Here is a 24,044-nt window from a genome sequence, read left to right as displayed (position 1 = left end):
GTAAATTGCCTCGAGTGGTTACATTGCAGCCCTCTTTAGTCATTTAGATATAAAGACGTGAAAAAATAAGGTCCAAGCAGAATGGAGACCTGGGAACCTTTACTTGTCTGAATTCCTAATCTTGTTTAATTTTCATCATTCATTTTGCCTCTCTCTCCAGCAGAGCAGAGATCAGGGCTTAGATGTTGAGCCCTCTGTCGCCGCGGCCCCCGGAGCATGTACTCCTCCCTGAGCACTCTTGGTCGCAGCCAGTACCCAACCTTACCTTTAGGAGCCAGCACCTCCAACAACATATGGATTCCTCAGTACCCAACACTGGCTCGCAGCACCTCAGCCGGGGGGCAGTCTGACTCTGTCTTTCTTGACGGACCCGACGACCCCCTCACTGCCCCCAGCCAGCCCCGGACGCTACTGCAAAGACCCAACCTACTCCAAAATGGGAGCCAGGGCGACCTGGAAACAGATGGGCCAAATGGCTTTCATCATCCTCATCACCTTCATCACTCTCTGCCCAGGCGGACTCATGGGTATAATCATAATCATGCCTTACCAGGTGAGTAAGAGAATGCTTTCATTATCAACAATATGAAAGAAAGTGTTTGATATAATTTCAGCATGTTTTCTCTCCCCCTCCGTCTCTTCAGAGTACGTCAACCAGGAGATTCAGGATCTCAGGCCGGGGATCCCCGAGCGGCCCACCACTCTGCCTCGTAAAGGCTCCAGAGTAGACCATCGCCTCCCTAACGGACTGAGCTCCGGTCACAGCGTGGAAAACCCAGGATACTTGGTCCCTGTTCGCACTGGGTCCACCACATCTCCTGCCTTTGATAACCCGTACTACCTGGACCTCGTAGCCAAAGCCAATGCTGTAGCCGGGGCTGCAGACAGTCCTGAGGAGAGAGACGGAGGAGTGCCCAGGCACATGAATGGGGTTTGTGACCCCCACGGCAGAGAATCCAGAGTATCTGGGACTAGCAGACACTTGGAGTGGATACACTTGAGGAGATGGAGTAATGTGACGAACTCAAGAGGAGTCACAGCTTGTGTTCTACTGAGGAAAACGAGGAGCGAGAGAAAGGGAAGATGACTATTTGTGTGACAGAAATGAGCCAGGTGTGTGATAGATTTTGGGATTAGAAAGTGCATGTGGAGTCGAATCTCGATACGGAGCAATGCATCCCAGTCCAAACCGGTCAAGGTTGTCCGGCACCGAATCGCCCAGTTGTGACGCACCATGACTCAACACAGTGTAGCATTAATCTGGTGTCTGTGGCATCATTTGTATTCCTGTCTTCCTCTCAGCAATCTGCGCTTTCTGTGTGACCATTAAGTGCCAAAAAAAAGAAGTTTCCTCAGCCTCTCTAGTAGTCAGTACTTGATGACAAAAGGAGTTTGAAAAAACCCACCATGGTACGAGACGAGTCAAAGAACAACATTTGACGAGATTAATGAATGCTGAGGTTTTTTAATGTTCATTTAATTTGTTCAATGTCTGTGGTGGTTTCTACACTTGAAGCATATTTTCATTTTTCCTCCACTTGATATGCTCCTCAGCCCAGCTAAAAAGAGAAAAAAACCCATATAGCACAAAGTGACAAAGTGAGCCATGATATGCACTGAAGGTGGTGTTTAGTATTCTGGTCACTTTGTCTCTGACCTGATGGGGGTCTTCAACACACTCAAAGCCATTTTGTTTTGGCCCGAGAAGGCCCTGCAGCCCATCTGGCCAGTAAACATGCTCCCTGAAAGAAAGGCATCCTGTATGGAGAAGACAGAGGCATTGTGCCACACTGATGTATGTGGTTGTTAGTGTCTCGGCTGCAGCTACTTTGTGGTACGACAGATGAGATACGAGGTGCTGGCAGACTTTTTGAACTGCAAAAATCTCAGAAATGGTGTTTTTGTTATAAAGACAAAATGTACTTGTGTCTAAGTTAGAGCCAACTTTTCAGGGATTTACAGTTTTGCAAATAATTAGGGAAAGATATGTGCATTTTAAATTATGCACAATGCACTACATGTTATTATATTGCATATGTACCCCAGGCTTGTGTCATCACAATGAGCCTTTTGGTTTTTGTGGCCTTTCACTGTGCGAAAAGCATCGCAAACTATTGTAAGTATATTTGACAAGACGTGAAGAATTCCCATGTGTAGATATGTATTTACATACATGCATTTGCTCCTCTTTATGGAACAAAAAGCAGTTTTGCTGTTTGTGTAAAGTGAACACTCGACACTGGAGCTGAATGTGAATCTGAGGAGGCAAAAACATTGCTTCGCTCGGGTTGGATAATCAATGCATGGCTCAAATTCCACTCAGCGAGAACACACTGGCATCCCAGTTAATAATCAACAGCCTTTTTTTTTTTGAGTGCTTTTTTCATGTTAACTGGTGTTGGGGCTGGGGGAGGTCAAAACCAGAGTCAATGCAGCCATTGTCTGACCTCATGTCCATGTTGGAAAGTCAGCGCTCTCCCAACTCGCACGTCCCAACGACTGATTGTCTCAGCTTTGAAAAGAGAGAAACAGAGTTTTCTTCGGCAGAGGTTTGGAGCTCGTCCACTGAATGTGGTTCAGTGTTTTGGGCTCAAAATACCAAAACAAGTCTTGGAACAATTGACGATAGGCCTGTCACGATAACTATTTTTTGTGGATATACGATATATTGTCTCAGAAATATTGCATTAAACATTACTGTCATTTTAAGACCATTTTTTGCCACTGATATAATTAAAATAGGATTGCATAATAAGGGAAGTACACCATTAAAAAGAGCAATTAACTTTTAATTCTTAAAAAAAATTCAGACATTGGAATGTGAAAAAAATATCCTAAATGAATAAAATTAAATAAAACCAAACTAAACAAAACAATAAAAATATGGACTCTCAGGGTCTGTTAATAAAAATTAGACATTTTGGCAGAGTCATTATGTATAAGGCAATAAACTGCCAAATCCTGCTGTTTATTCTGGCATCACAATGGCTAAAAGGTTAGTGACATTCTTATGTAAACTAATAAGCATGTAAACACAACAGGCACTATTATACGATATGTAGACATGACTTCGGTTCATAACGTAATTATCGTGACAGGCATCGTTGTTAAAATGTGTCCAGCCCTCCATCAACACAACAGTTTTATTCGGAAAGTCTTTTATTTTGATGATCTCATACAGGTTTTGAAGAGTTTTGTTCCAGATAAAGGATTCTCTATAAATTAAACCTGATTTTATATAACGATTTCTTATATAAAAATAACATAAAAATGTAAGATTTTATTTCAATACCATCAACTATCATATACTAACATTGTTTAGAATTGAATTATTATTGTGTGATAAGAGTTATATAACAGTTTTTTCATGTTTATATACTGTATAATGGTATAATGCATATAGAGTATAGTGTTTTGGAATGAAACCCTTCATATGTATTGTTGCTGTCAGGGGAAGACCTCACATCTCCATAAAAGCAGATTTTAGATTAACTAAAGTGTATTTTTGTGTTAGCTCTGCAGTATTTTGAAAGATTTAAAAGAGATTAACTGATGTAAAACTTAAAACCTCAAATGGAAAATTAAAAGTGCAACAGTTTTTTTATGTTACCTGAAAGTGCCATTGAATCCTTAAGAGACAATTCACCCCAAAATCAAAAACATCTATTTTTCGTTTGTACCTGTAGTGCCATTTATCATCTCGATTTCACTTCTGTGTGAGTTTTAGAGCGTTGGAGATATCGGCCCGAAAGATGTCTACATTCTCTCCAGTGTAATGAAGCTAGATGGCACTCGGCCTGCGGTGCTAAAAGCAACAAAAAAATACATTTGAAAAAACTTAACAGCAATGTCTCTTTCCAGAAATCATGACCTGATCACTCAGAATAATGAACAGACCTTGTGAGCAGTTTAACATCAGAGCTATTTTTTTTTTCTGATTTTGGGGGTGGACTGTCCCTTTAAATCAATGAGTACCTACAAACGTGAACATCCCCTCTGCTGGAGATACAAGGTTTTCACAGGATCACAACAATGTCATAGCACAGCTCAGATGTTCTAGCTTCCTTAAGAATGTGATATTTCTCCTGGATATTATGAGACCTTATATACAATCACAATTAATGTACTGGTGTTTACACTGTAATGTCTTCTTGTATAAAATGTTTATTTTAGATGTGGCTGACACATGACCCAGAAATCTCACGGATTAGGGACTGACCTACTTGCTGACGTCCTTAAAACCATGTGTCCTTTCTCTAGTTTATTTCCGTATAGAACGGTTTAGTTGGGCTAAAAGCAGCCTGGGGACTGGCACTGGTCACTGTTTGGTGACTTGGAAGTTTACCAAAATCTTTCTGCCATTCTTCCAGTTGAAGTGCTCTTGGGTAAAATGCTGAATCTGATCAGCTCAATGATTGGAAGCTATGGAAGCCAGTTTCTGCAAATATGATGAAAAGAAAGAATCCTGTGTCATAATAATAATAATAATAATAAACTTTCTTGAAATCATCACTTAGTATCTCAAAATAACGAGAAACTTTCTCAGAAATAATGAGAATTGATACTAAGTCATTATTTTGACAAAGGTTTCAATAATTATAAGGACTTGCTTTTTGTCATCACTCTGTTGGAAATGGACCTCCATTTAATCAGCTGAATGTCAAAGAGTACATGGTTTATTTCCCTTTTTAATTTGTTAGATTGAGTGAAGTCTAAATTTAATGAAAATGAGGCCTGTCGCTGTTTTATAAGTGTTAAATATCCACAAAAGTGTGTTAAAAAGTTTCAAATATGACCAAAGCAAGAAACTCTGCATGTTTTAATCTAGTGGTAGCCCAAGAGGAAGGAACAGTTAACTAACGGGAGTGAGCTGAAGGTTTTTATAAAAAAATTAAATACCTGTAATTTACATTTTGAAGAAAATGTATCTTTTTTACTTTTCATGTGAATATTTTTTTATCTTTCACAGAAGGTGTGATTGTGTCAGGACATGAATAATAATAATAACCATTTTATCGGGATTTTTTTTTTTAATGCATCCTTTCTTATTTGGTCAGTAAGTCCCATAATGTAAATGTGTAGTATATATATATCTATATATCTATATATATATATATATATATATATATAATATATATATATATATATATATATATATATATATATATATAAATAAAACAATCACTTTGGTAGCTAATTTGATTGAACACATTGTGACCAGTTGCTCTACTGTGGAGGGAAGCAGCAGTAAACGCATAAGAAAATATTTTATGAAGAAATGGTCATTTTATATGGAATTGTTTGCATATGTTGTGTGTGTCATTAAAAGTATATGTAACACTTAAAATTCAGTGTCTTCTATGTGTTTCTAGAGTGAAAAAGTCTGTAAAGGTTCTATATTTAATTATTTTCCCTCTCATTTAACACTGGCCCTCTTTTAACCCTCTTTTTATTTGAGTTAAATCCTGAACTCTGCAGTGATGCAAAATAGGCCTAGTATATAAAACCTATATAGTGATGATTTCTTTGATTTCAAATAATCCATGATTGAAATATTATGTCTTTACATAGACACAGATAATAATGTAATGCAATCAATTTGGTCTGTCTTAAACTAACTGATTTTATGCACATAATGAGCGGCAGAAATGTGGAATCTCAGTTACAGATTAATACACACAACAAACTGTTCCTGCCACCCAGTGATGGTAACTGGAACTACAACAACAGCATCAACTTCATGGAGAAAGAGGATGAGATCCCCTTGTATTGTTTTTCGAATCATGTTGAAAATATAACTTGATTTTTGCTCCTTTTTTTCTCTTCATAAGTAGTTTTGGTCTGTTTTTGTGCTGTTTCCACTGACAACAGCATTTAACTACTTTGTATGATTCAGTATAACATGTAGAGAACAACTAAATGTCCAATTTTCTCCTTTTATTTCCTCTTTAAGTAGCTTTAAAGTTGGATAAGTTATACTTATTTAGTTTCAGCTCATTCAAGCTTTTGATTAAAGCTACATGAAGTTTACACTGAAATATTCAAGGAAGACTACACCATTTAATCAGATGTAAATATTGTTGAAGTCTTGGGTTTTTTTGGGTGGGGTAAATTATGTTGAGGTTTTTTAATGTCCTTATGAGTTGTTGGGAAACAAGCGCAAAGGTTTAAAGGAGCAGTTCACTCCAAATCAAAAATAGGTACAGGTAAGAGTAAAATCATGTATTTTTGATTTTGGGGTGAACTGTCGCTTTAAGAGGTTGAATGAATGCAGATGAATCCCCATTTCTGCCGGTACAATTCAGTCCACTATGGAGCCCCTAAAATCCCGAAACATTTTTTTTTCTTTTAGTCTTGTGGGAACAAGTTATAATTCAGTGAGCACAAAATTTAAAAAATCACCTTTCGGGAAAATGGCCAAAACAAACCAAACTGAAGATAGGTCTTAAGCAAAAGTGGCATTTGTCTTGTATAATTTGAACAATCAAGCTGAGCTATAAACTGTCCATTTACATATGATGTTTTATATGTCATTTAAAACATTTGAATGTAAACTAGAATGATTTGAGGTGAAAGTGTTGATTAACAGCAGAGTTGTTCTGGTAGCTAAAGAGTTTTTTTTTTTCAACTGGCCTGGGCAGTAAAGATCAACCCCTGACCTTTGACCTGTACCTGTATTAGAAACCTATTTTAACACAGGCCAGACTGTATCATAATAACTCCAACTAACAGAATCTGCAGTCAGCTTGATGCTTTGTTTATGAAAACATCATTGCAGACCGAAATTGTAAAATGATCCTTGATGTCACTTGCATATTCAAATCACAATTTTCAAAAGATACCCAAATTGCAAAGTCTGGTCCGTAAATACAGCCCGATCCTCAGGGTCAGATTTAACAGATCTCGGCTTGTGATAAATAAAAACTGGAAATCTTTATTTGCTTTGTGGGTATTTTATCTATTCTTGTTTTATTTCAGGTAAAAGCAATCGAGGAGTCACTGCTGATGAGAAATGTTTGTCCATGTCCATCCACGCTTCCAGAATCTAACCTCAAATTTCAGTGAGTCTTCAGAGGACGTGCGTGGACACTGTGAGGACATGATGGCAGGTATTATCATCTGGGCTTCTCTCGGCTCTCTCTTCTCTCTGGTTGGCTGTCCTGCGTGTGTTGCTGTTCCCTGGGAACTTTCTCAGAGACACAGAGCAGGAACCCCCGTCTCCCCCAACGATGTCTTCATGCTCAACCTGACCATCATGGACTTGGTCTTCTTGGTTTTTGTCCCATTTGGACTGTGTAACTTCTTCCTGTGGAACATCAGATCCATTCAAATGGTGAGCGATTTTCTGTACGCCCTGAACCTGGCTGGATGACCTCTTTTCACAGCATGTATCTGTCTGGACTGTTACCTGGCTGTGGTCAATCCTGTCACCTACCGCACCAGGAAGAGTCTGACTCCCCGTGTCCTCATGGCTGCTGCCGTGTGGACTGTCACCGTGGCTCAAGGGACCACCTTCACAGTCGTCGATGAGATGAACCACAGCGCCTGGGCCATGTTTGTGTACATCATAGCGCTGCTCATCATTATCGTGTGTGATGTCTCCATCCTCTGGACTCTGAAGAGATCCACCCGTACGGTCGGAGACCTCCACCCCAGGAAGAAGAAGGCTCTCCAGATCATCACCAACAGCATGGTCATGACCGTCACCTCGTACGTCCCCCCGGTGCTGGCATACATCCTCGGGGATCTGCTCATCAGTGATGACAGAGTGTATGAATGCTTTTTAGCAATACCCATCCTGATAACCCCGACTGCAGGGAGTGTGATCATGCCTCTGCTCTATTTGGGGAATCTGGGTAGTTTGAAGAGGTCAGAAGGTCAGGCTGGGGGAGATATTAGCTGAAAATGTAATTTGAGAAGAAATAGCACAGAAATTTGGAAATAATTAGTAAAAAGTCACAGAAAAAACGGAAAAAAAACCCACAAAAAAGAATAGAAACAAAACAAAACAAAACAAAACAAGAAAATGACCCTAAGAAAGTGTGAAAAATAAAATCTTTAAAAAATTCTGACAATATATTTATATTTTTTTTTTAAAATATATAATTAATATATAATATAAATCTAAACATGGTTTTTTCTGATCGCACATTTCTTGCCAAGTTGCTCATTGCCTTGTTCCCATGTTTTAAAAGAAAAGAAAAGAAATCAGAACCAATTTTCTAAGGTTCTGTAGGTTAAAATGCTTGTGAAAGGCATCTGAACACAGAAAAACAAATCATTCCAGGTTCTAAAGGGTTAAAACAAACAGATTTTGGCATGAAACTTCCCCAGCTGATTTCTTACATTAAGATTATTGGGTTTTTTTATATGTTTTTGGGAATTTTAAATATGCAAAGGATGCATTATCTAACTAAATATGTGTATATTTTCATGCACATCCCATCAGAAATGTGGAATGGAATAAAGTTGGGTTCAAAACTCTTGTTTCATTTTGTTGACACATTAGAGTCAAAGGTTTTTGAACAACAGCCTGACGCAAAAATCCTAAACCAAAGTAGAAAAATAAACAAAAAAATACAACCCTTTTTTGTCCGTCTGTTTTTGTGAAACACTCTTTGAATTACTTGTGATTTGTTGGAAAATACATTTTTCCATTACACAGTGTACTTTCCCCAACATACATGTTCAGTACCACAGAATGTAAATGATACTTGTTTGTACCTGCACGCCTGTGTGACAACAACTGTCATGAAAGATGAGCTTTCCACCTTCATCATTTACATTAGCAACAGATCATTTTACACAAGGACCCAATGGTAAATCCATTGAGGAAAATAATCTTTCAGAAATCCAGTTAATGTGCTTGTGAATAAAAGTAAGGCATTTTCCTGTATGTTTGTTTTTTGCCTCATTTGATTTTTAGCCATTGTTTGTGGTTTAATACAATTAATATAAAGGTTTGGGATTTCTTTCTAATTATCCAGCTAAAAGTAGCTCAGATATGTTTTTCCTTAGAAAAATCCACCAGTAATCCCATCACTACAGCATGCTGAGAGATGTAGTACCTCCAGCGGCGCCCAGAACCACCTCAGCTGAGCAGTCACCTGTTCTTTACTACAGTATGAAGTATCTGTGGTTTACTATCAATAATCATGAGCAAGAACAACTGAGTTCAACAGTTTTTATTGTGAGTTTTATTTTGTAAGGCATTTAGCTATTGATTTATATTGAAATATATATACATTTATTAATATATAAATGTAAACACTTTTCTTTTCTTTTTTTATTCTTTTGTTTTTATTTACAATTATGTACATTAAGTAGCACAAAAGAGGGCAGCAGTGAGACGGTTAAATGTAGGTGTAGCATCAGGCTCCTCAATAATCAATATCAGCAGTGCAGGTGCACTTCCTTTGCTTGTCCTGCAAAGGGAAACAGGTCGGAGAAAAGTTTGCATCAGTGCTCACACGACCACAAAGATGCTTTTGGTATGTATATGTTTTGCATATTTGTTTGACAGTAAAATAAATAACGATGATCCGTGACCGACAGAGTTAAGTATGTTTAGTATGTTTTTCTGATTCTATCTTAACAGTAAATCAAAACATTAGTGTAAACACAATATATCACACATATAATGAGCAGCAACACACAAGAAAAACATGACAAATGAAATCAGGGAGAGAACCACATAAAAACATGTTAAACACAGGTGTAGATTTCAGAAAGGGAGGTGGGGGACATGGCCCCCTCACGAGTGTGTAGGGGCACCACCAACACCACAAACTGACACAAAAAAAACCCCTCAAAATTAAAAATAATAATAATAATAATCTCAACATTTTCTGGCAGAGGATCTTTACATTATGCCTAAATAAAAACAAGGATTTTTTTTTTAACTTCAAGGATTTAAAGAACAAAATCCAGTTTTTCTTTCCCTCCCATTCCTTCATTCTTCCATCCATCCCTTCTTCCCCTCTTTCACTATTTTGTAGAAAGTAACTTATATGCTTCAAGAAAATGTAGTGGAGTAAAAGTGAAAGCTGACAACCTCTTAATGGTGTAATGTAATAAAATATTCTGACCTCATTACATTACACCACTGTGTAAGAGCAGAAAGCAGATATTAGCGGAGGAGGCATGAATTAAGAATTCCTGAGCCTAAAATGATCAAATTTTCCCTGATTTTTTAGGTGGAGTATTGGCATGACAGCAGATCCCAAACTGGAAGTGATGGTCATGGGAATACCAACAGAACAAATGAGGGTGCTGAGATCGCTGTTCAGGAGCCGACCGACTGCAAACAGAAGCATGGGAGGAATGTAAGACAAGACTGTCATCACCAGACTGTTGATGAGAGTCTGAATGGCTCTTTGTTTCTGCGGATGGATGCTTTTTCTGCCCAGGTCAGACTTATTTAGTTCATGGAGGATGAAAGAATCGCAGATTCCAATTATTACCATAGCTATGATATATGGTACAATGGAAAACATGGTGATGTATAACTTGAAACAAAGAAAGTATGCAATCCCAACAGCAATTGTCAAAGTCCAAACGATTCCCGCAGTCACAACCCTGGGAGTCAGACTTTTCCTCTTGTGGTAAGTGATTGGATGAACCACAGCCAGGTAACAGTCCACACAGATACAAGCCATCAGGAGGGGTCTCCCACATGTGCTCAAGGCATAAAAACTGTTCCAAGTCGCTTCAAATGGCCAACTATACCAGATCAAATGATTTAATAACCCAGGTGGGATGAGGAGCAAGAAGATAAAATCCATGGCGGAGAGGTTCAGTATGAAAAAATCATTTGGTGTGAGGGAAGTTCCTCCCTTGTATGTCTTAAACATCCCCCAGATGATGACGACTGATGCAGGAAAACCGAGAATGAAGCACAGCACTTCAAAAAAAGCCCAAACGTATAAATCATCTTTAAAGCCTTGACAAATCTCAAAATCAAATTGTTCCCAGACAAATTCGAACAGGGCAGAGTTGTTGGCCAGAGGCTTGAAGCAAAGTTGTACCTGAAGTGACATTACTGAGCAGAGGAGTTTGGACAATAACAGACCTGAGGGACACAGTTAACATACATTAGAGAAAGAACATTACATGCTATAATATGTGTAAAGAACAGACGAACATTTGCACTTCAAGGAGCTCAAAGTACTGTGAAAATACTGGCAAATTGTTTGACGCAACATAGAAAATGTTCAGTCTATCATTTCTTTTACAACACGTTGGTTGATGCGTGAAAAAACAGACACTACTGTACCTTTTTTACGAGGTTTTGTTCAGACGTTTTTACTGAGGTGCAGCTGTGTCTTGATGCCTTGTGAACAAACATCTGTGGGGACCGCTGCAAGTGTTTGTTCGCAGACATCCAAACTCATGACCTGGTGTCAGTTTTGCAAATCATATAGATATGGAAAAAGAGCAGACCTGAAGGGAACAGACGACTCACTGAGGCCCATAATGAGAGACATGAATATACAAAGTGATGTTTGTGTGTTTACATAATACACTCTGTTGATATCTTGTGACTAAGCAGCGAGCCAAAGTTCACATCACCAAAGTTACTACATTTAATCCCAAGGGGACACGACGAATGTCATGGCGATAAATCCATTATATGTGTAGTAACTTTTGCACCAATCCATGAAAGAGATGTTGCGTGAGGGTATAAAAGGTTCCATACCGTTCAGAGCATTTTGACTAAAAGAAATTGGTTCAGAACCTAAAAAGTTGGTTCCCAGGTGGAACTAAAACATAGCAGGTTTCCTTTAACCTGAAATGTGATGTGGGATGACGTCATTGGATGTGTGATATTCCACAGGTTGGAGAGAGAGGATGAAGAAGCTAACATTGAAGAAGTCAAGTGGGAAGTCATCAGATTGTGCAGTGGTTTCATTAACAGTTGGTCTAGGTTTGTTTTTTGGTAAAAAAAAAACAATTGTCTCTTCTAACAGAGCAAAAGTTGAAGGTTATCAGTGCAATTTTACAACCACTCTTTACTTTCGTTGTACATTGTGCAACGACCTCTGCAATGACACATCCACGATTACAATGGTTCCACTGAAAAGTGATAGAAATGCAGGCTGGATCACTTAATAACACCGAGGTTCAAAGAGTCCTGAACGGCACCAGTTCAAAAACCAGAACTAATTTGGTGGAAAAGGGGTTTGTACAAAGTTCCACCCAGAACCCTTATAACTGTGGTTACATGGACATGAACAACCTGTTTATGAGGCTTAACCTGCTTATGATTGTATTCAGGATATGATGCTCAGGGTATTCACATTTTCACATTCTGCATATATATCCCACTTTTTTTCAGAGTTCTCCAGCTACCATATTCTGGTTTCTCATAAATGGAAAATGCTGGTCACATGCTCAAGTTATGGAATACTCAAAAAAAAAAAAACAAAAACCCAATCATAAACGGGTTACTTATGTCCATGTAAACGCACTGATGAGAGGTTTGACAGAGAACGTCTCTATGGGTGCTATCCCTGGGTGCTCCAGTTCATGAACCGCATCCATCATGATTCTTGGATCTTCGGTGCCATTTGACAAATCACGCCATGTTTCCACCAGTTTTGAGGGGAATGATTGTAATCAAGGATGTGTCATTAGAGGTGTTGCACAGCACAAAATGGAAGTAAACGGGAGAAAAAACTGACTTATCACATAAATAACCTGCAAGTTTTTGTTCTTCCATCATAGAGTTTAGTTTTTGAAGACAATTAAATGAACAAGTATGGACCAGCTATTAATGAGACCACTGCATGCTTTTTTTTTTTTTTTTTTAATGGTTTTTAATCCCAATGATTTCTCACTCAATTTCTCATATGTCACCTTCTCTGGCCTCTCGTTTCAATCTGTACAACCTGATATGACTGATGTCGGATGTAAGGGGGAAAAGCAGAAATTAGCACAGGATGCTGCAAGAGTTAATAATTCCTGCAGCATCTGAGCCTGAAACAATCCAGTTTTCCCTGATTCTTTAGGTGGAGTATTGGCATAACAGCAGATCCCAAACTTGAAGTTGTGGTAGTTGGCAGAGCTACAGAACATATGAAGGTGCTGAGATTGCTGCTGAGGGGTCTCCCAATTTCTAACAAAAGCACAGGCGGAAGGTAAGACAAGACTGTCATCACCAGGCTGTTGATGAGGGTGTGGACGGCTCTTTGCTTCTGCGGGTGGATGTTTTTTCTGCCAGGGTCAGACGTAATTAGTTTGTGGAGGATGAGAGAGTCACAGATTCCAATTATTACCATAGCTATGGTGTATGGAATAATGGAAAACATGGTGTAGTATAACCAGAAACAAAGAAAATATATAATCCCGGTAGCAACTGTCAAGGTCCAAACGATGCCCACCATCACAACCCTGGGAGACAGACTTTTCCTCTTGTGGTAAGTGATTGGATGAACCACAGCCAGGTAACAGTCCACACAGATACAAGCCATCAGGAGGGGTCTCCCACACGTGCTCAAGGCATAAACACAGTTCCAAATCGCCTCAAATGGCCAACTCTTCCAGAAAAAATGGTTAAATAATCCTGGTGGGATGAAAAGCAAGAAGATAAAATCCATGACTGAGAGGTTCAGTATGTAAAAATCATTTGGTGTGAGGGGATTTCCTCTCTTGTATGTCTTGAACATCCCCTGGAAGATGACAATAGATGCTGGGAAACCCAGAACAGAGCACAACATTGTGAAAAAAGCCCAAACATATTTGCCCCCTTTATAGTCATTACACATGTGAAAATCATATTGTTCCCAGACAAATCCGGATGGTGCAGAGTTGTTGGACAGACGCTCAGAATGAAGATGCATCTCAAGCAACATTATTGAGTAGAGTAGATTAAAAACCTGAGAGACAGAGAGTAATGTAGTGCATGAAAAATAAATATAAACATTCACACAATATGCTGCAAACAACAACCTGTGCATGCTACACATACTGTACCTTTTTATAAGGTTTTGTAGGGCTGTTTGTAGGTGCTGCTGTGTCTTGTTACCTTGATCAAAGTGAAAAACATCTGTTGCAGCTGCTGCAAATGTTTGTGCATAGACTTTAATCAATCATGATCTCGTGTCAGTGGCAGTTTTATAAATGATATACTGATGGAAAACAGCAAACCCACAGAGCACAGGAGATTTCATTTGATTGCAAAAGCATGACTGAAAGGGAAGAAAAATGACCATAAATCATAACCCCCCACACATATACATCACAACTTTTCTGACATTTTTCCTACTTTTTTGATAATATCTAACAATCCCCACATGCTAATTTTTAGATCATTTACTTGTCATCTTTAACACATTTTCTTTTTTTTTGCAATTTGCAGCACACTTCTTGCCAAGTTGCTCGTTGCATTTTTCCCCAGATTTTCGAAAGAAATCAAACCAATTTTGTCAGGTTTCAGAGGTTTTTGTGCTTGTATAGAGTGTTTCAATGCAACGTAGGAAAACTGGTGTTGATCCAGGTGTTTAAGGGTCAAATATCCATTAACCTCTGCTCATCAAAAGTGATGCAAATTTCATCAGAATTTGCAAACACTGTTGTGGAAACTCATTTGTAAATCCCTGTTGGATGACCTGACAAACAAATGTTGTTTTAGCTATTTGCAGGTGGAAAAACACAAAATGCATGGCAGCTTAAATTACCTGTATGTGCTTTTCAGGCAAATTAGATGTCAGAACTTAGTTGTGTTTCTACAAACGTGCTGTCATTGCTGATGAATAATCTTACAAGACTGCTGGGGTTTATCAGAGGTCACTGCATTCAATGAGTAATCAGTGAGTTGAGTTTTAAAAAGAAACCAAATGTCAGGCCAAAGAGCAGATGAAAGGAACATGTGTTGCCTTTATGTACACTGCATTGGCAACATTACTGATGTGCTCATGGTGCATGCAAACACCCTGATACTCCTACAAGCATTAAGTGTAAGCGTCAAAATCACAGCTAAATGACCAGAAAGGAACTTAAAATTACATGACGATACACAAAATACCACAAAGACATGCAGACGAACTCCAAAGAGTGACAAAATAACTGCAAAAATAGGCCAAAACCCCCTGACAGAAGCCTGTTTTCCACTGCACAAAATCCCACTAAAATCTTCTAACATCTGGTTTTTGTTTGTCATGGGAAAGGTTACAATCGGCATTCACATCTGGGTCAAATGACTCTGCAATAGTCACAGGTATTAGTTGGCCCCTCTCCGATCAGCAGTGCTGTAAGTATAACACCCGAGTGAACGCACTAATTTTAGCCCCTTTACTGGTACGATGCACCACAAAATAAACTCTGTCTCTGTCTGAGCAGTGGTCAAACATCGTTCCAAATTGCACCAAGCTTTAGAGAGAAATTGAATGAGTAAGAGATATATAAAAAGAAGGAACCACCTTAGCATTTTCAATGGCCTTCGTGCTGCTTCCATCTGTTTACTTCACAGTTTTCCTGCCTGTCCATGATGAAAGATATGACATAGCAGTAAAAAGAAACACAGAAAGGCATAATTGTCTGCGGCAGAACCCTGTGCAGAGCTCTGGTCTACTGGAAATGGGATAGCAGTCTATCACCCATTTTTATTTGGGTTGTCCTGTGTTAAAAAAAAACATGCATATAGGCAGTATTGGGAGGGTTACTTTTGAAATGTAACAGGTGCTTACCCTGTTTAAAATGTAATGAGTTATGTAAGTATTTGAATTACTTCATAATGTAACATTACATTTAATAACCTTTTGATAACTTTTAGTGTTTTAAACAGGCCAATAAAGTTGAAAAGACTTAAAAACATAAGTGTATAAATGATGCACTCAAATTTGTCTCAACATGTTTTCTGACCCACGGTGTCCAAAAATATGCTAAAAGATGGCATTTCTGCACAGTAGAAAGATATAAAGCAACAGAATGAATGTTTTGTTCAACATGTAAACTTTATATTAATTTTGTTTTTACACGTGAATTGATATTGAATTAATATAAAACTTTAAAATGCGTAATAAAAAATAAGCAAAACAATTCACAAAAATCTTACAGCTTTATTATATAACTAAACAGGTAAACAGCTGTGTGTCATACTTGGGTCTATTTTATTTTCATTTTAGTCTGTCTGGTTTTAACCTACTTGCGCAATTATTTTTATTGTAATTTTTTGTATTGATCACTGAATGTAATGATTTCAGAACTGTTAATTGACGCTGCCTTCATGTGCTGTGCGTAAATTCTCCTTCCGCAACGCAGACAGTCTGTGGCCAGAACTCATTGGAAATTCAAGTTATGAGCGACACATTCACAATTACAGCATTGCCGGGGTATTAACTCAGTCTTAAACTTCTCAGGAAGTTGAGGATCAACCAATTTGTAGCTCTCACTTTACCAAAAACTATTTGGTGGGCCGTTTTTGTTCCCTAATGTGTTATGAACGATTTTCCTGTCACCCCCTGAAGGCAGCACCAGCAGCATCGATGACGCTCATTATTTTTGTCCTCCTGGCGCCGCCATTGCTGCCAAATTACGATCATCTTTTAGCAGCTGTGTGCGGTTAATTTGAAACATTTAACGATTTTTTGGTTCGTAACGTGAAGCTTTTACCGCTAGCAGAGCGCCCAGACTACATGGACGCAACAGTTAGCAAGCTTGCTACGACAGAAACAACGTTAACAGAGACAAAAAAAATAGCTAACTAGCTGCGTTTGTCAAGTAAGCTAGCAGAGGTGGTCGCTGCGACGAAATTGGGCTTTTTTTTTCCCTCCTGCCGCTAACAATTTCTCACCAGGCGGTTATTTTTTAGACGCTTGAAAATGTCGCTACACGGTAAACGTAAAGAAATCTACAAGTACGAGGCGCCATGGACAGTTTACGCCATGAACTGGAGTGTCCGACCGGACAAACGGTTCCGCCTGGCGCTCGGTAGCTTTGTGGAGGAGTACAATAACAAGGTAACTTCATCTTGTCCCATACTGCTTTTTAACGGCGAACATGACAGGTAGTGTCCACAGTACTGCACACACAGGGTTCCCACGTTTATGAAAAACATGGAAAAAAAAATAATGCAATTTCACAATCACATTTTCCAGGCCTGGAAAAGTCATGGAATTAGTGAAAATCATTAAATATTTTGGAAAAATCTGGGAAATTGGTTGTGTGTGATGAATTTGATTATAAAATGTGGCGATTTTTAAAATTATATATATATATTCGTATTTTTTTTTAATATATTATTATTTTTTTTTTTTAATAATAATGGGTTTGGGAGGCATGCTTTTTTCTTTTCATTTTTTGGCGATTTTCTTTGTTGCGATGTTTATAGAAAATTCTTGCTTTATTATGTATTATTTTATTTTTTAAGAAAAGGGGTTTGAATGGCATGTTTTCTTTAAAAAAAATGCCAAAATGACACCATTGCCAGAAACTGCAAAAAATAACTAATTATTGTTGGATGTTTAAATTTCCGACGCTCCTTGAGCACATCATGTGGGGTGCTGAGATTATGTTTGAATCATAGACTGTATATTAAAACTTCAATATGCAGTCTATGGTTTGAATAGAGTTTGAATCTTATATGTCTGAAAAACACTAGGCAAGAGTGGAAAGGATGTCTATGTTTTTAATTTTGGGTCCTAAAACAATCATTGAAACGTTATGAAATTTTGTCCATGGCATTGTGTGGGAACCCTGAATTATATATGAGGATATTCAACTGATGCCAGTTTAGAATGTTTTTTGCTACCTGTCTGTGTGTTTATAAAATTCAAAGACACTTTTCATTGAAATGTAATGGGGTTTTTTTCTCATTTTTTTTATCCTGTCATTGTCCTTTATTTATTAATCTGTCCTGTTGCTATTTTTACATGGTGCATTACTGGAATTGGTTTGATCTGTGTTACTACACAATCTAATACTCTTGTTCTTGTAAAGCACCAATTTACTTATAAATCAGGTTGATAAAGCAGTGCTGTTGTCTGCATCTGCACCATTGTTGATACAATTCAACAGATTTCACTGGGCAATAAAGGATGTATTTTTTAACCCTTTTCTTTTTTGTATATATATTTGCTTGACATATTTACAACCATACTCAAGATTATATCTTAAAGTGTTCAGCTTGCTGTTTCTGTATGTTTGAGAACTAATTAATTTAACAAGCATTTGTTAATCCGCTAATACATTTTTCATTTATATATTCTCTTGACAGACTAGTGATTGGCATAGCAGCTAATATCAGCTGTGATTAAAAATGTCTTTTTTGAATATTGCTGTAAAAAAAAAAAAGTCATGTATCCCAAACTGAATGATCCCATCTGAGGATCCCAAGCATCATCACCACCTGTCAAAGACCTGATTCGCTGTGCTGTTCCCCCACTCAGTAACACTACTCTGACTCACCTAAGGTGAGTTGGTATTGTGTGTCCACAGGTTCAGATAGTTGGTCTGGAGGAGGAGAACTCAGAGTTTGTGTGTCGAAACACGTTCGACCATCCCTACCCCACCACCAAGGTCATGTGGATCCCTGACAGCAAAGGAGCGTACCCTGACCTGCTGGCCACCAGCGGAGACTACCTGAGAATCTGGAGGGTAAGAGGACCGGTCTGACCTGACCCATGACCCCTGTAGTTATAGAAATACGTTACAGAGACCGTCAGTCACTGTATTACATATCGTGTATTATATCTGTGTATTATATAATGTATACTGTTTGTCACCACTCTTTTGATCTAATAAGTAAGGCTCTTACATCACAGCATGGAAGGAAAAAGGTGTTTTTTTGGGGGTTTTTTTTAAGAGACAAACGATCTCGGATACATTAATGCCATAAATGCTACAGAGGTTTTTTTTCTTTCTTTCTTTCTTTTACGGTTTTACAAGTTTATGGTTTTATTTTTATTATTTTGGAATATTGTCTAAAATTATAATGAATGGATAATAATATGACCACAACCATAGCAAAGCCTGTGACTGAAAAAAATAAAATTCAACTAGACTGGAAAAAAGTAGTTTTACTCCCATTCCTCTTCGTCTCATCATTCTTAATCCCATCTCTTTAGACTTCAAAATGCTGATAGTTTTTTTTTTTGCATATTGAAAAATATAATGTGGTTCATTTGGTCCGTATTAACTCACCGAAGTGCACAAATATAGAAAAAAATGTGTTTCTCCTGACAGGTGGGCGAGACGGAGACCCGACTGGAGTGCCTGCTCAACAACAACAAGAACTCTGACTTCTGTGCACCACTCACATCCTTCGACTGGAACGAGGTGGACCCAAACTTGTTAGGTAAAAACTCAGCCCCAGGTTACTTCACGGTCCCGCCCTTGACTTGGTTATTTATTGATAAATACCTCCATAGAAACTAGAAAATGTATGAGCTTTACTGAAATAAATTGACATCATTGTTTTGAAAATGGAGATTAAAATGTTTTTAATTATGTTTTCTGTGCAGGTACTTCCAGTATTGACACAACCTGTACCATCTGGGGGCTGGAGACTGGACAAGTGCTGGGCAGGGTCAACTTAGTTTCGGGTCATGTCAAAACGCAGCTCATTGCCCATGACAAAGAGGTAAATGTTCTGATATGATTATCAGACCTGTGTTAAATAAAAAAGTACTTACATACAATAATCTTGTAAATTTTCCACCTTCCACGTCACGCCCTCTTCACCTCACTGATCAGAGCGCACTGTCTGGTTGCATTGCAGGTGTATGACATCTCTTTTAGCAGAGCGGGTGGTGGCAGGGATATGTTTGCCTCAGTGGGAGCGGACGGCTCGGTCCGCATGTTTGACCTCCGTCATCTCGAACACAGCACTATCATCTATGAAGACCCTCAGCACCACCCACTGCTCCGGCTCTGCTGGAACAAGCAGGACCCCAACTACCTGGTCACCATGGCGATGGACAGCATGGAGGTAAGAGCTGCTCCCTCTGTAAATACATGCTATAAATACTGAAGCCTGTAAACTTCTCTTTGACTCTGTTTTTGTGCCTGTGTATATAAAGCAGGGTTGCTGCGGGTCCTTAAAAAGTCTTAAGAGACATTAAATTCATTAATATAAAAAGAATGCCTTAATTTTAATTAAAATGCCTTAAATCAGTATTTCACAAGTCTTAAAAATGCTCAGACATTGCAAGCATTATTTCATGAGTCATTTTTTTTTACATTGCATTGTAAAATGTCAAAATAGGTGGTGACATCTACTTTTTATGTCCTTCAATAGAAAAGGTTGTCAACAAAAGCCAGGCATTTTCCAGTTCTAGCCAGTTCTAACTTTTTCACTGGACTAGAAAGTTTTATGTAACAACAAACAGTTTTAAGTTATGGGGAAACATAATTTCTGGCATCATATTCTGTTTTTCTATGTTTAACACTTTATATGCTTGTAAGCAATCAGCCTACATGTTGGGATTGTACATTGTCAAAACCCCAAATTACTTTGAGACTTATAAAACTATATATTTTCTTTACATAGACTTCTAAAATGTTTGAAATTACAAATATGAAATTATCCTATAAATTTGCTGCTAGTAAACGTACATTTCTATTTTCCATATCCTCAGGTGGTGATCTTAGATGTGCGTGTGCCTTGTACTCCGGTAGCCAGACTGAACAACCACAGGGCCTGTGTGAATGGAATCGCCTGGGCGCCACACTCCTCCTGCCACATCTGCACAGCAGGTATGCAGGCTTTACTGAACACACAGTTTACAGTATTCACACAGAGGCTTGTTTGCAGGTTGATGGTTTTTTTTTTAAAAATGTATTTGCCATCGAAGGAGAGAACGAACGTCTCCAAACATGAACATCATTGCAATAACTGACAACGAGCACGAGAGGGAGCCATTCTTTCGCTGCGCGTGTAAACTTAACATAGCAATGTTACAAAGTGTGGAAATTGGTGTCTCTTTTGATACCACAATTAAGATTCTACAAAAATAGCTTTAAGCACTGTTTGAAGAGGACAATATTTTCTTTGGTTAAATATCAAGTCAAGTTGTCCGGCATCATATGAAAGTGGAAAGGAAGACCACCCCCTCAGGTGCTGCAGTGATTAACCAGTTAGTTAGATTAGTCAACTGTTGAGATTAAGTTTTTTTTTTTTTGTTTGTTTGTTTTTTTTTAGAAAACGTGATTCCAGCTACTTAAATGTGAATATTTTCTTTTTTTTTCTTCTTCTCTATGAAAGTAAACTGAATATCTTTGGATTGTGGATGACATCTCGGAGTTTTGGAAACACTGTATTTATCTCTTTTTTATGATATTTCATACACCAAACAACAAGTTAATTTATTGAGAAAATGATAAACAGACTTTTGGACAATAAAAATGGTCATTAAGTTGCAGAACTAATGCAAGCCAACAGTAAAAGAAATGATAACACTTGATGATGAAATTAACCCACAAGGATAAAGAATCGTCTAACAGAGGGAACTATTCAGATCATCTGCTAACAATTGATCACGAGATGCGGTAGGATCTGATTAGGCTCTTGAGGACAAATGATTCATAACATCAGATGCTGGCTTAAAGATGATTAAGCAGAGCAGGGTGATGAAGAAAAAAGAAAATGGCAGAGCTTTTTATAATATTAATATTATAAACCACGATAATTTAGCACAAAACAACCCTATAGTACAGCCACATGCAAATTATTGTGTAAAAATAAAATTCAGTTAACAGTTTGCACATCGCATTGATTCACTGATGTTCTGTAAAAAACAACATTGCAGATGTCATGCTGTGAAAATCATGTCCCTTTCTTGTTTGTCTCGCTTTCATGTTTTTATGTTTTCTATAAAACCATGGTGTAGTATAGCCGTTAACCAGATTCAGACCACTAACCCACAGTATTTAGTGACACAATTCTCTTCCTGTTTAAATAACATAAATCAATTCAAATCCAACCTCCTCTCTCTAGCGGAGGACCACCAGGCTCTAATCTGGGACATCCAGCAGATGCCGCGGGCCATCGAGGACCCTATACTGGCCTACACAGCTGAGGGAGAGATCAATAACGTCCAGTGGGCCACCACTCAGCCCGACTGGATCGCTATCTGCTACAACAACTGCCTGGAAATCCTCCGAGTGTGAGCTACTGCCACGAAGAAAAAAGGCAACTTGAAACCATTCTCAGTTGGATTTACAAGCTGTTTATGAAGGACAGAGCAATATTCAGTTCACGTTCGTATTTGGTTCATGTCAATAACAGATTATGTGTGTAACACTTTTTTTCCAACCGAGTTAGAACTTTAGTAAGTCAGCGCTTGACTTTGTGAAAAAAACAAAAAAAACAAGACGTCCTTTATCGGAAAACTCAAAGGACCGCCAAAACAAAAATGGCAAACTTTTGTCATGTGAAGACATGAACAAAGATTCAGTAGCCTTAAAGCTTTCAGCATGTTGTCTCACAGACAAAAAGGCCAGTCAGTTTCATGTTTTTATATGGTGCGTTGTATATAGAGTTTGACCCTTTGCAACATCCTCAACCATTTATATTTTTATGATGCAGCAAAAATGTAGTTTAGCCACATTTAAAAGTGAATTGAATGCGGTTTTTAGTGTTCATATATTCAACAGTTTTTTAACCTATAAACATGTATTTTATTCAACTTAATATCATTTGTGATATGACAAACATCTCTGTTCCGATACATTATTAATTATATGTGCAAATATTTACTAGTATTAACCACTGACCATAATACAGATTTGTTTTTGGAATTTGTGCACCAATTATTTTATTCGTACGATTATACATAAATCAACAGTCCCTCACAGACCATTATACAGAAGTTTTATATTTAGATGACAACTATTTCACAGTGAGGTGACGCATCAACAAATTGATAAGAATCTACAGTACAGATTTACAGTTAGATCTGATAGGTTGAAAAGGTGTATTATAACAGTTACTGTATAATACTGAGCAAACACTGCCTGAAGTACATCAACCAAGACCTCTAAATTAGAGAGAAACTTACATTTTTGTCTATCTGCTTAGAAAACTGATATTGTATCTTGAATGCCTAAGTCCTGTTGTGATATTGAGTTCTGTTGTGATGTTGGGACAGGGGTGGGGCACGAAGACGTGAAGTGAACAGGAGTTATTTCTTACTTGTAGGTGTTTCAGTACGGGGTCATGATGTGTGATTGTTTGCTTAACATAAAATCGGAAAACTACTTGTTCACAATTTATTTTCCCAAAGTGGGGCCAGATCAGGTCCAATGGTGAGGCACCGACTTCCACCAATGAGTAAATAGGAAACGCAGTACAAATATTGGCCCAATATTGGCCATGTACATATCTTCATCAAAATTCTTTAATAGCCAAATTGAATAGCCAAATTGAATATCAAATATCAAAAATGTTTGTGATTCAGATTTTTTGGGGAAAAAAATCAGTCCAGAAATTATCAGATTATCTCAAAGGAAAATGATTGACATTGTGGAAAATGCAGAAGTGCTGTTTCGCTAAGAATTAGTTGGCAAGATTTATACCACACTTGTGTGTCTCAGTCAGGAGTTGGTTATCTTAGCTTCACTTAGCACAAAGACTGAAATCAGGGAAACTGTTAACGTGGTTTTACATGGTGTTCAATGACAGACTATTTTCTGGACAAGACCAAGGGGCCAGATGCATAAAAATGCACAAAAACCATGCATACGCCTTTTCCCTCACATAAACAAGCACACGTCGCACATGTTGTTTGACCTTCTGACATTGCACCGCAAAAATGAAATGTGATGAATCAATGATACACATGCTGCAAATATCCACAGCTGTGCATAATGACGGCTGCTCTGGTACTGTTGGAGAACCTCGACAAAGCAGCACAGCCTGTTAAGTTGCCGTTTTTTACTGTATTTCGCATGACAGGTGTAATGAATGGTGGAGGGCCACACGTGACAGTATGCAAACAGATGTTTGAGGGCGTTTTTGCATCCATTCATGGTGAACTGTGGGTATGGAAATGAAGCTTGTGCCCACTGCCACAATGACTGAGATTTAGACAGCAAAATGAGGCATA

At 38.1% G+C, this 24,044-nt stretch overlaps 1 protein-coding gene and 1 pseudogene across 1 annotated transcript; both read left to right on the top strand.

Annotated features, from left to right (window-relative positions):
- LOC121959065 overlaps window positions 1–2,498 on the top strand; it is a 29,082-nt pseudogene extending 26,584 nt beyond the window's left edge.
- Window positions 2,499–16,512: 14,014 nt separating this feature from the next.
- LOC121959259 (DDB1- and CUL4-associated factor 7-like) lies at window positions 16,513–23,196 on the top strand. The gene is made up of 7 exons (XM_042508491.1): window positions 16,513–16,958; window positions 18,436–18,594; window positions 19,183–19,294; window positions 19,461–19,579; window positions 19,718–19,927; window positions 20,577–20,694; window positions 21,935–23,196. The coding sequence occupies exons 1-7, from the start codon at window positions 16,821–16,823 to the stop codon at window positions 22,105–22,107; spliced, it is 1,029 nt and encodes a 342-aa protein (XP_042364425.1). The 5' UTR covers window positions 16,513–16,820; the 3' UTR covers window positions 22,108–23,196.
- Window positions 23,197–24,044: the final 848 nt, after the last annotated feature.

Source organism: Plectropomus leopardus, chromosome 19 (assembly GCF_008729295.1).
Source record: "Plectropomus leopardus isolate mb chromosome 19, YSFRI_Pleo_2.0, whole genome shotgun sequence".
In the NCBI taxonomy this organism is placed as follows: Eukaryota; Metazoa; Chordata; class Actinopteri; order Perciformes; family Serranidae; genus Plectropomus; species Plectropomus leopardus.
This window is presented reverse-complemented; position numbering and strand designations above follow the sequence as displayed.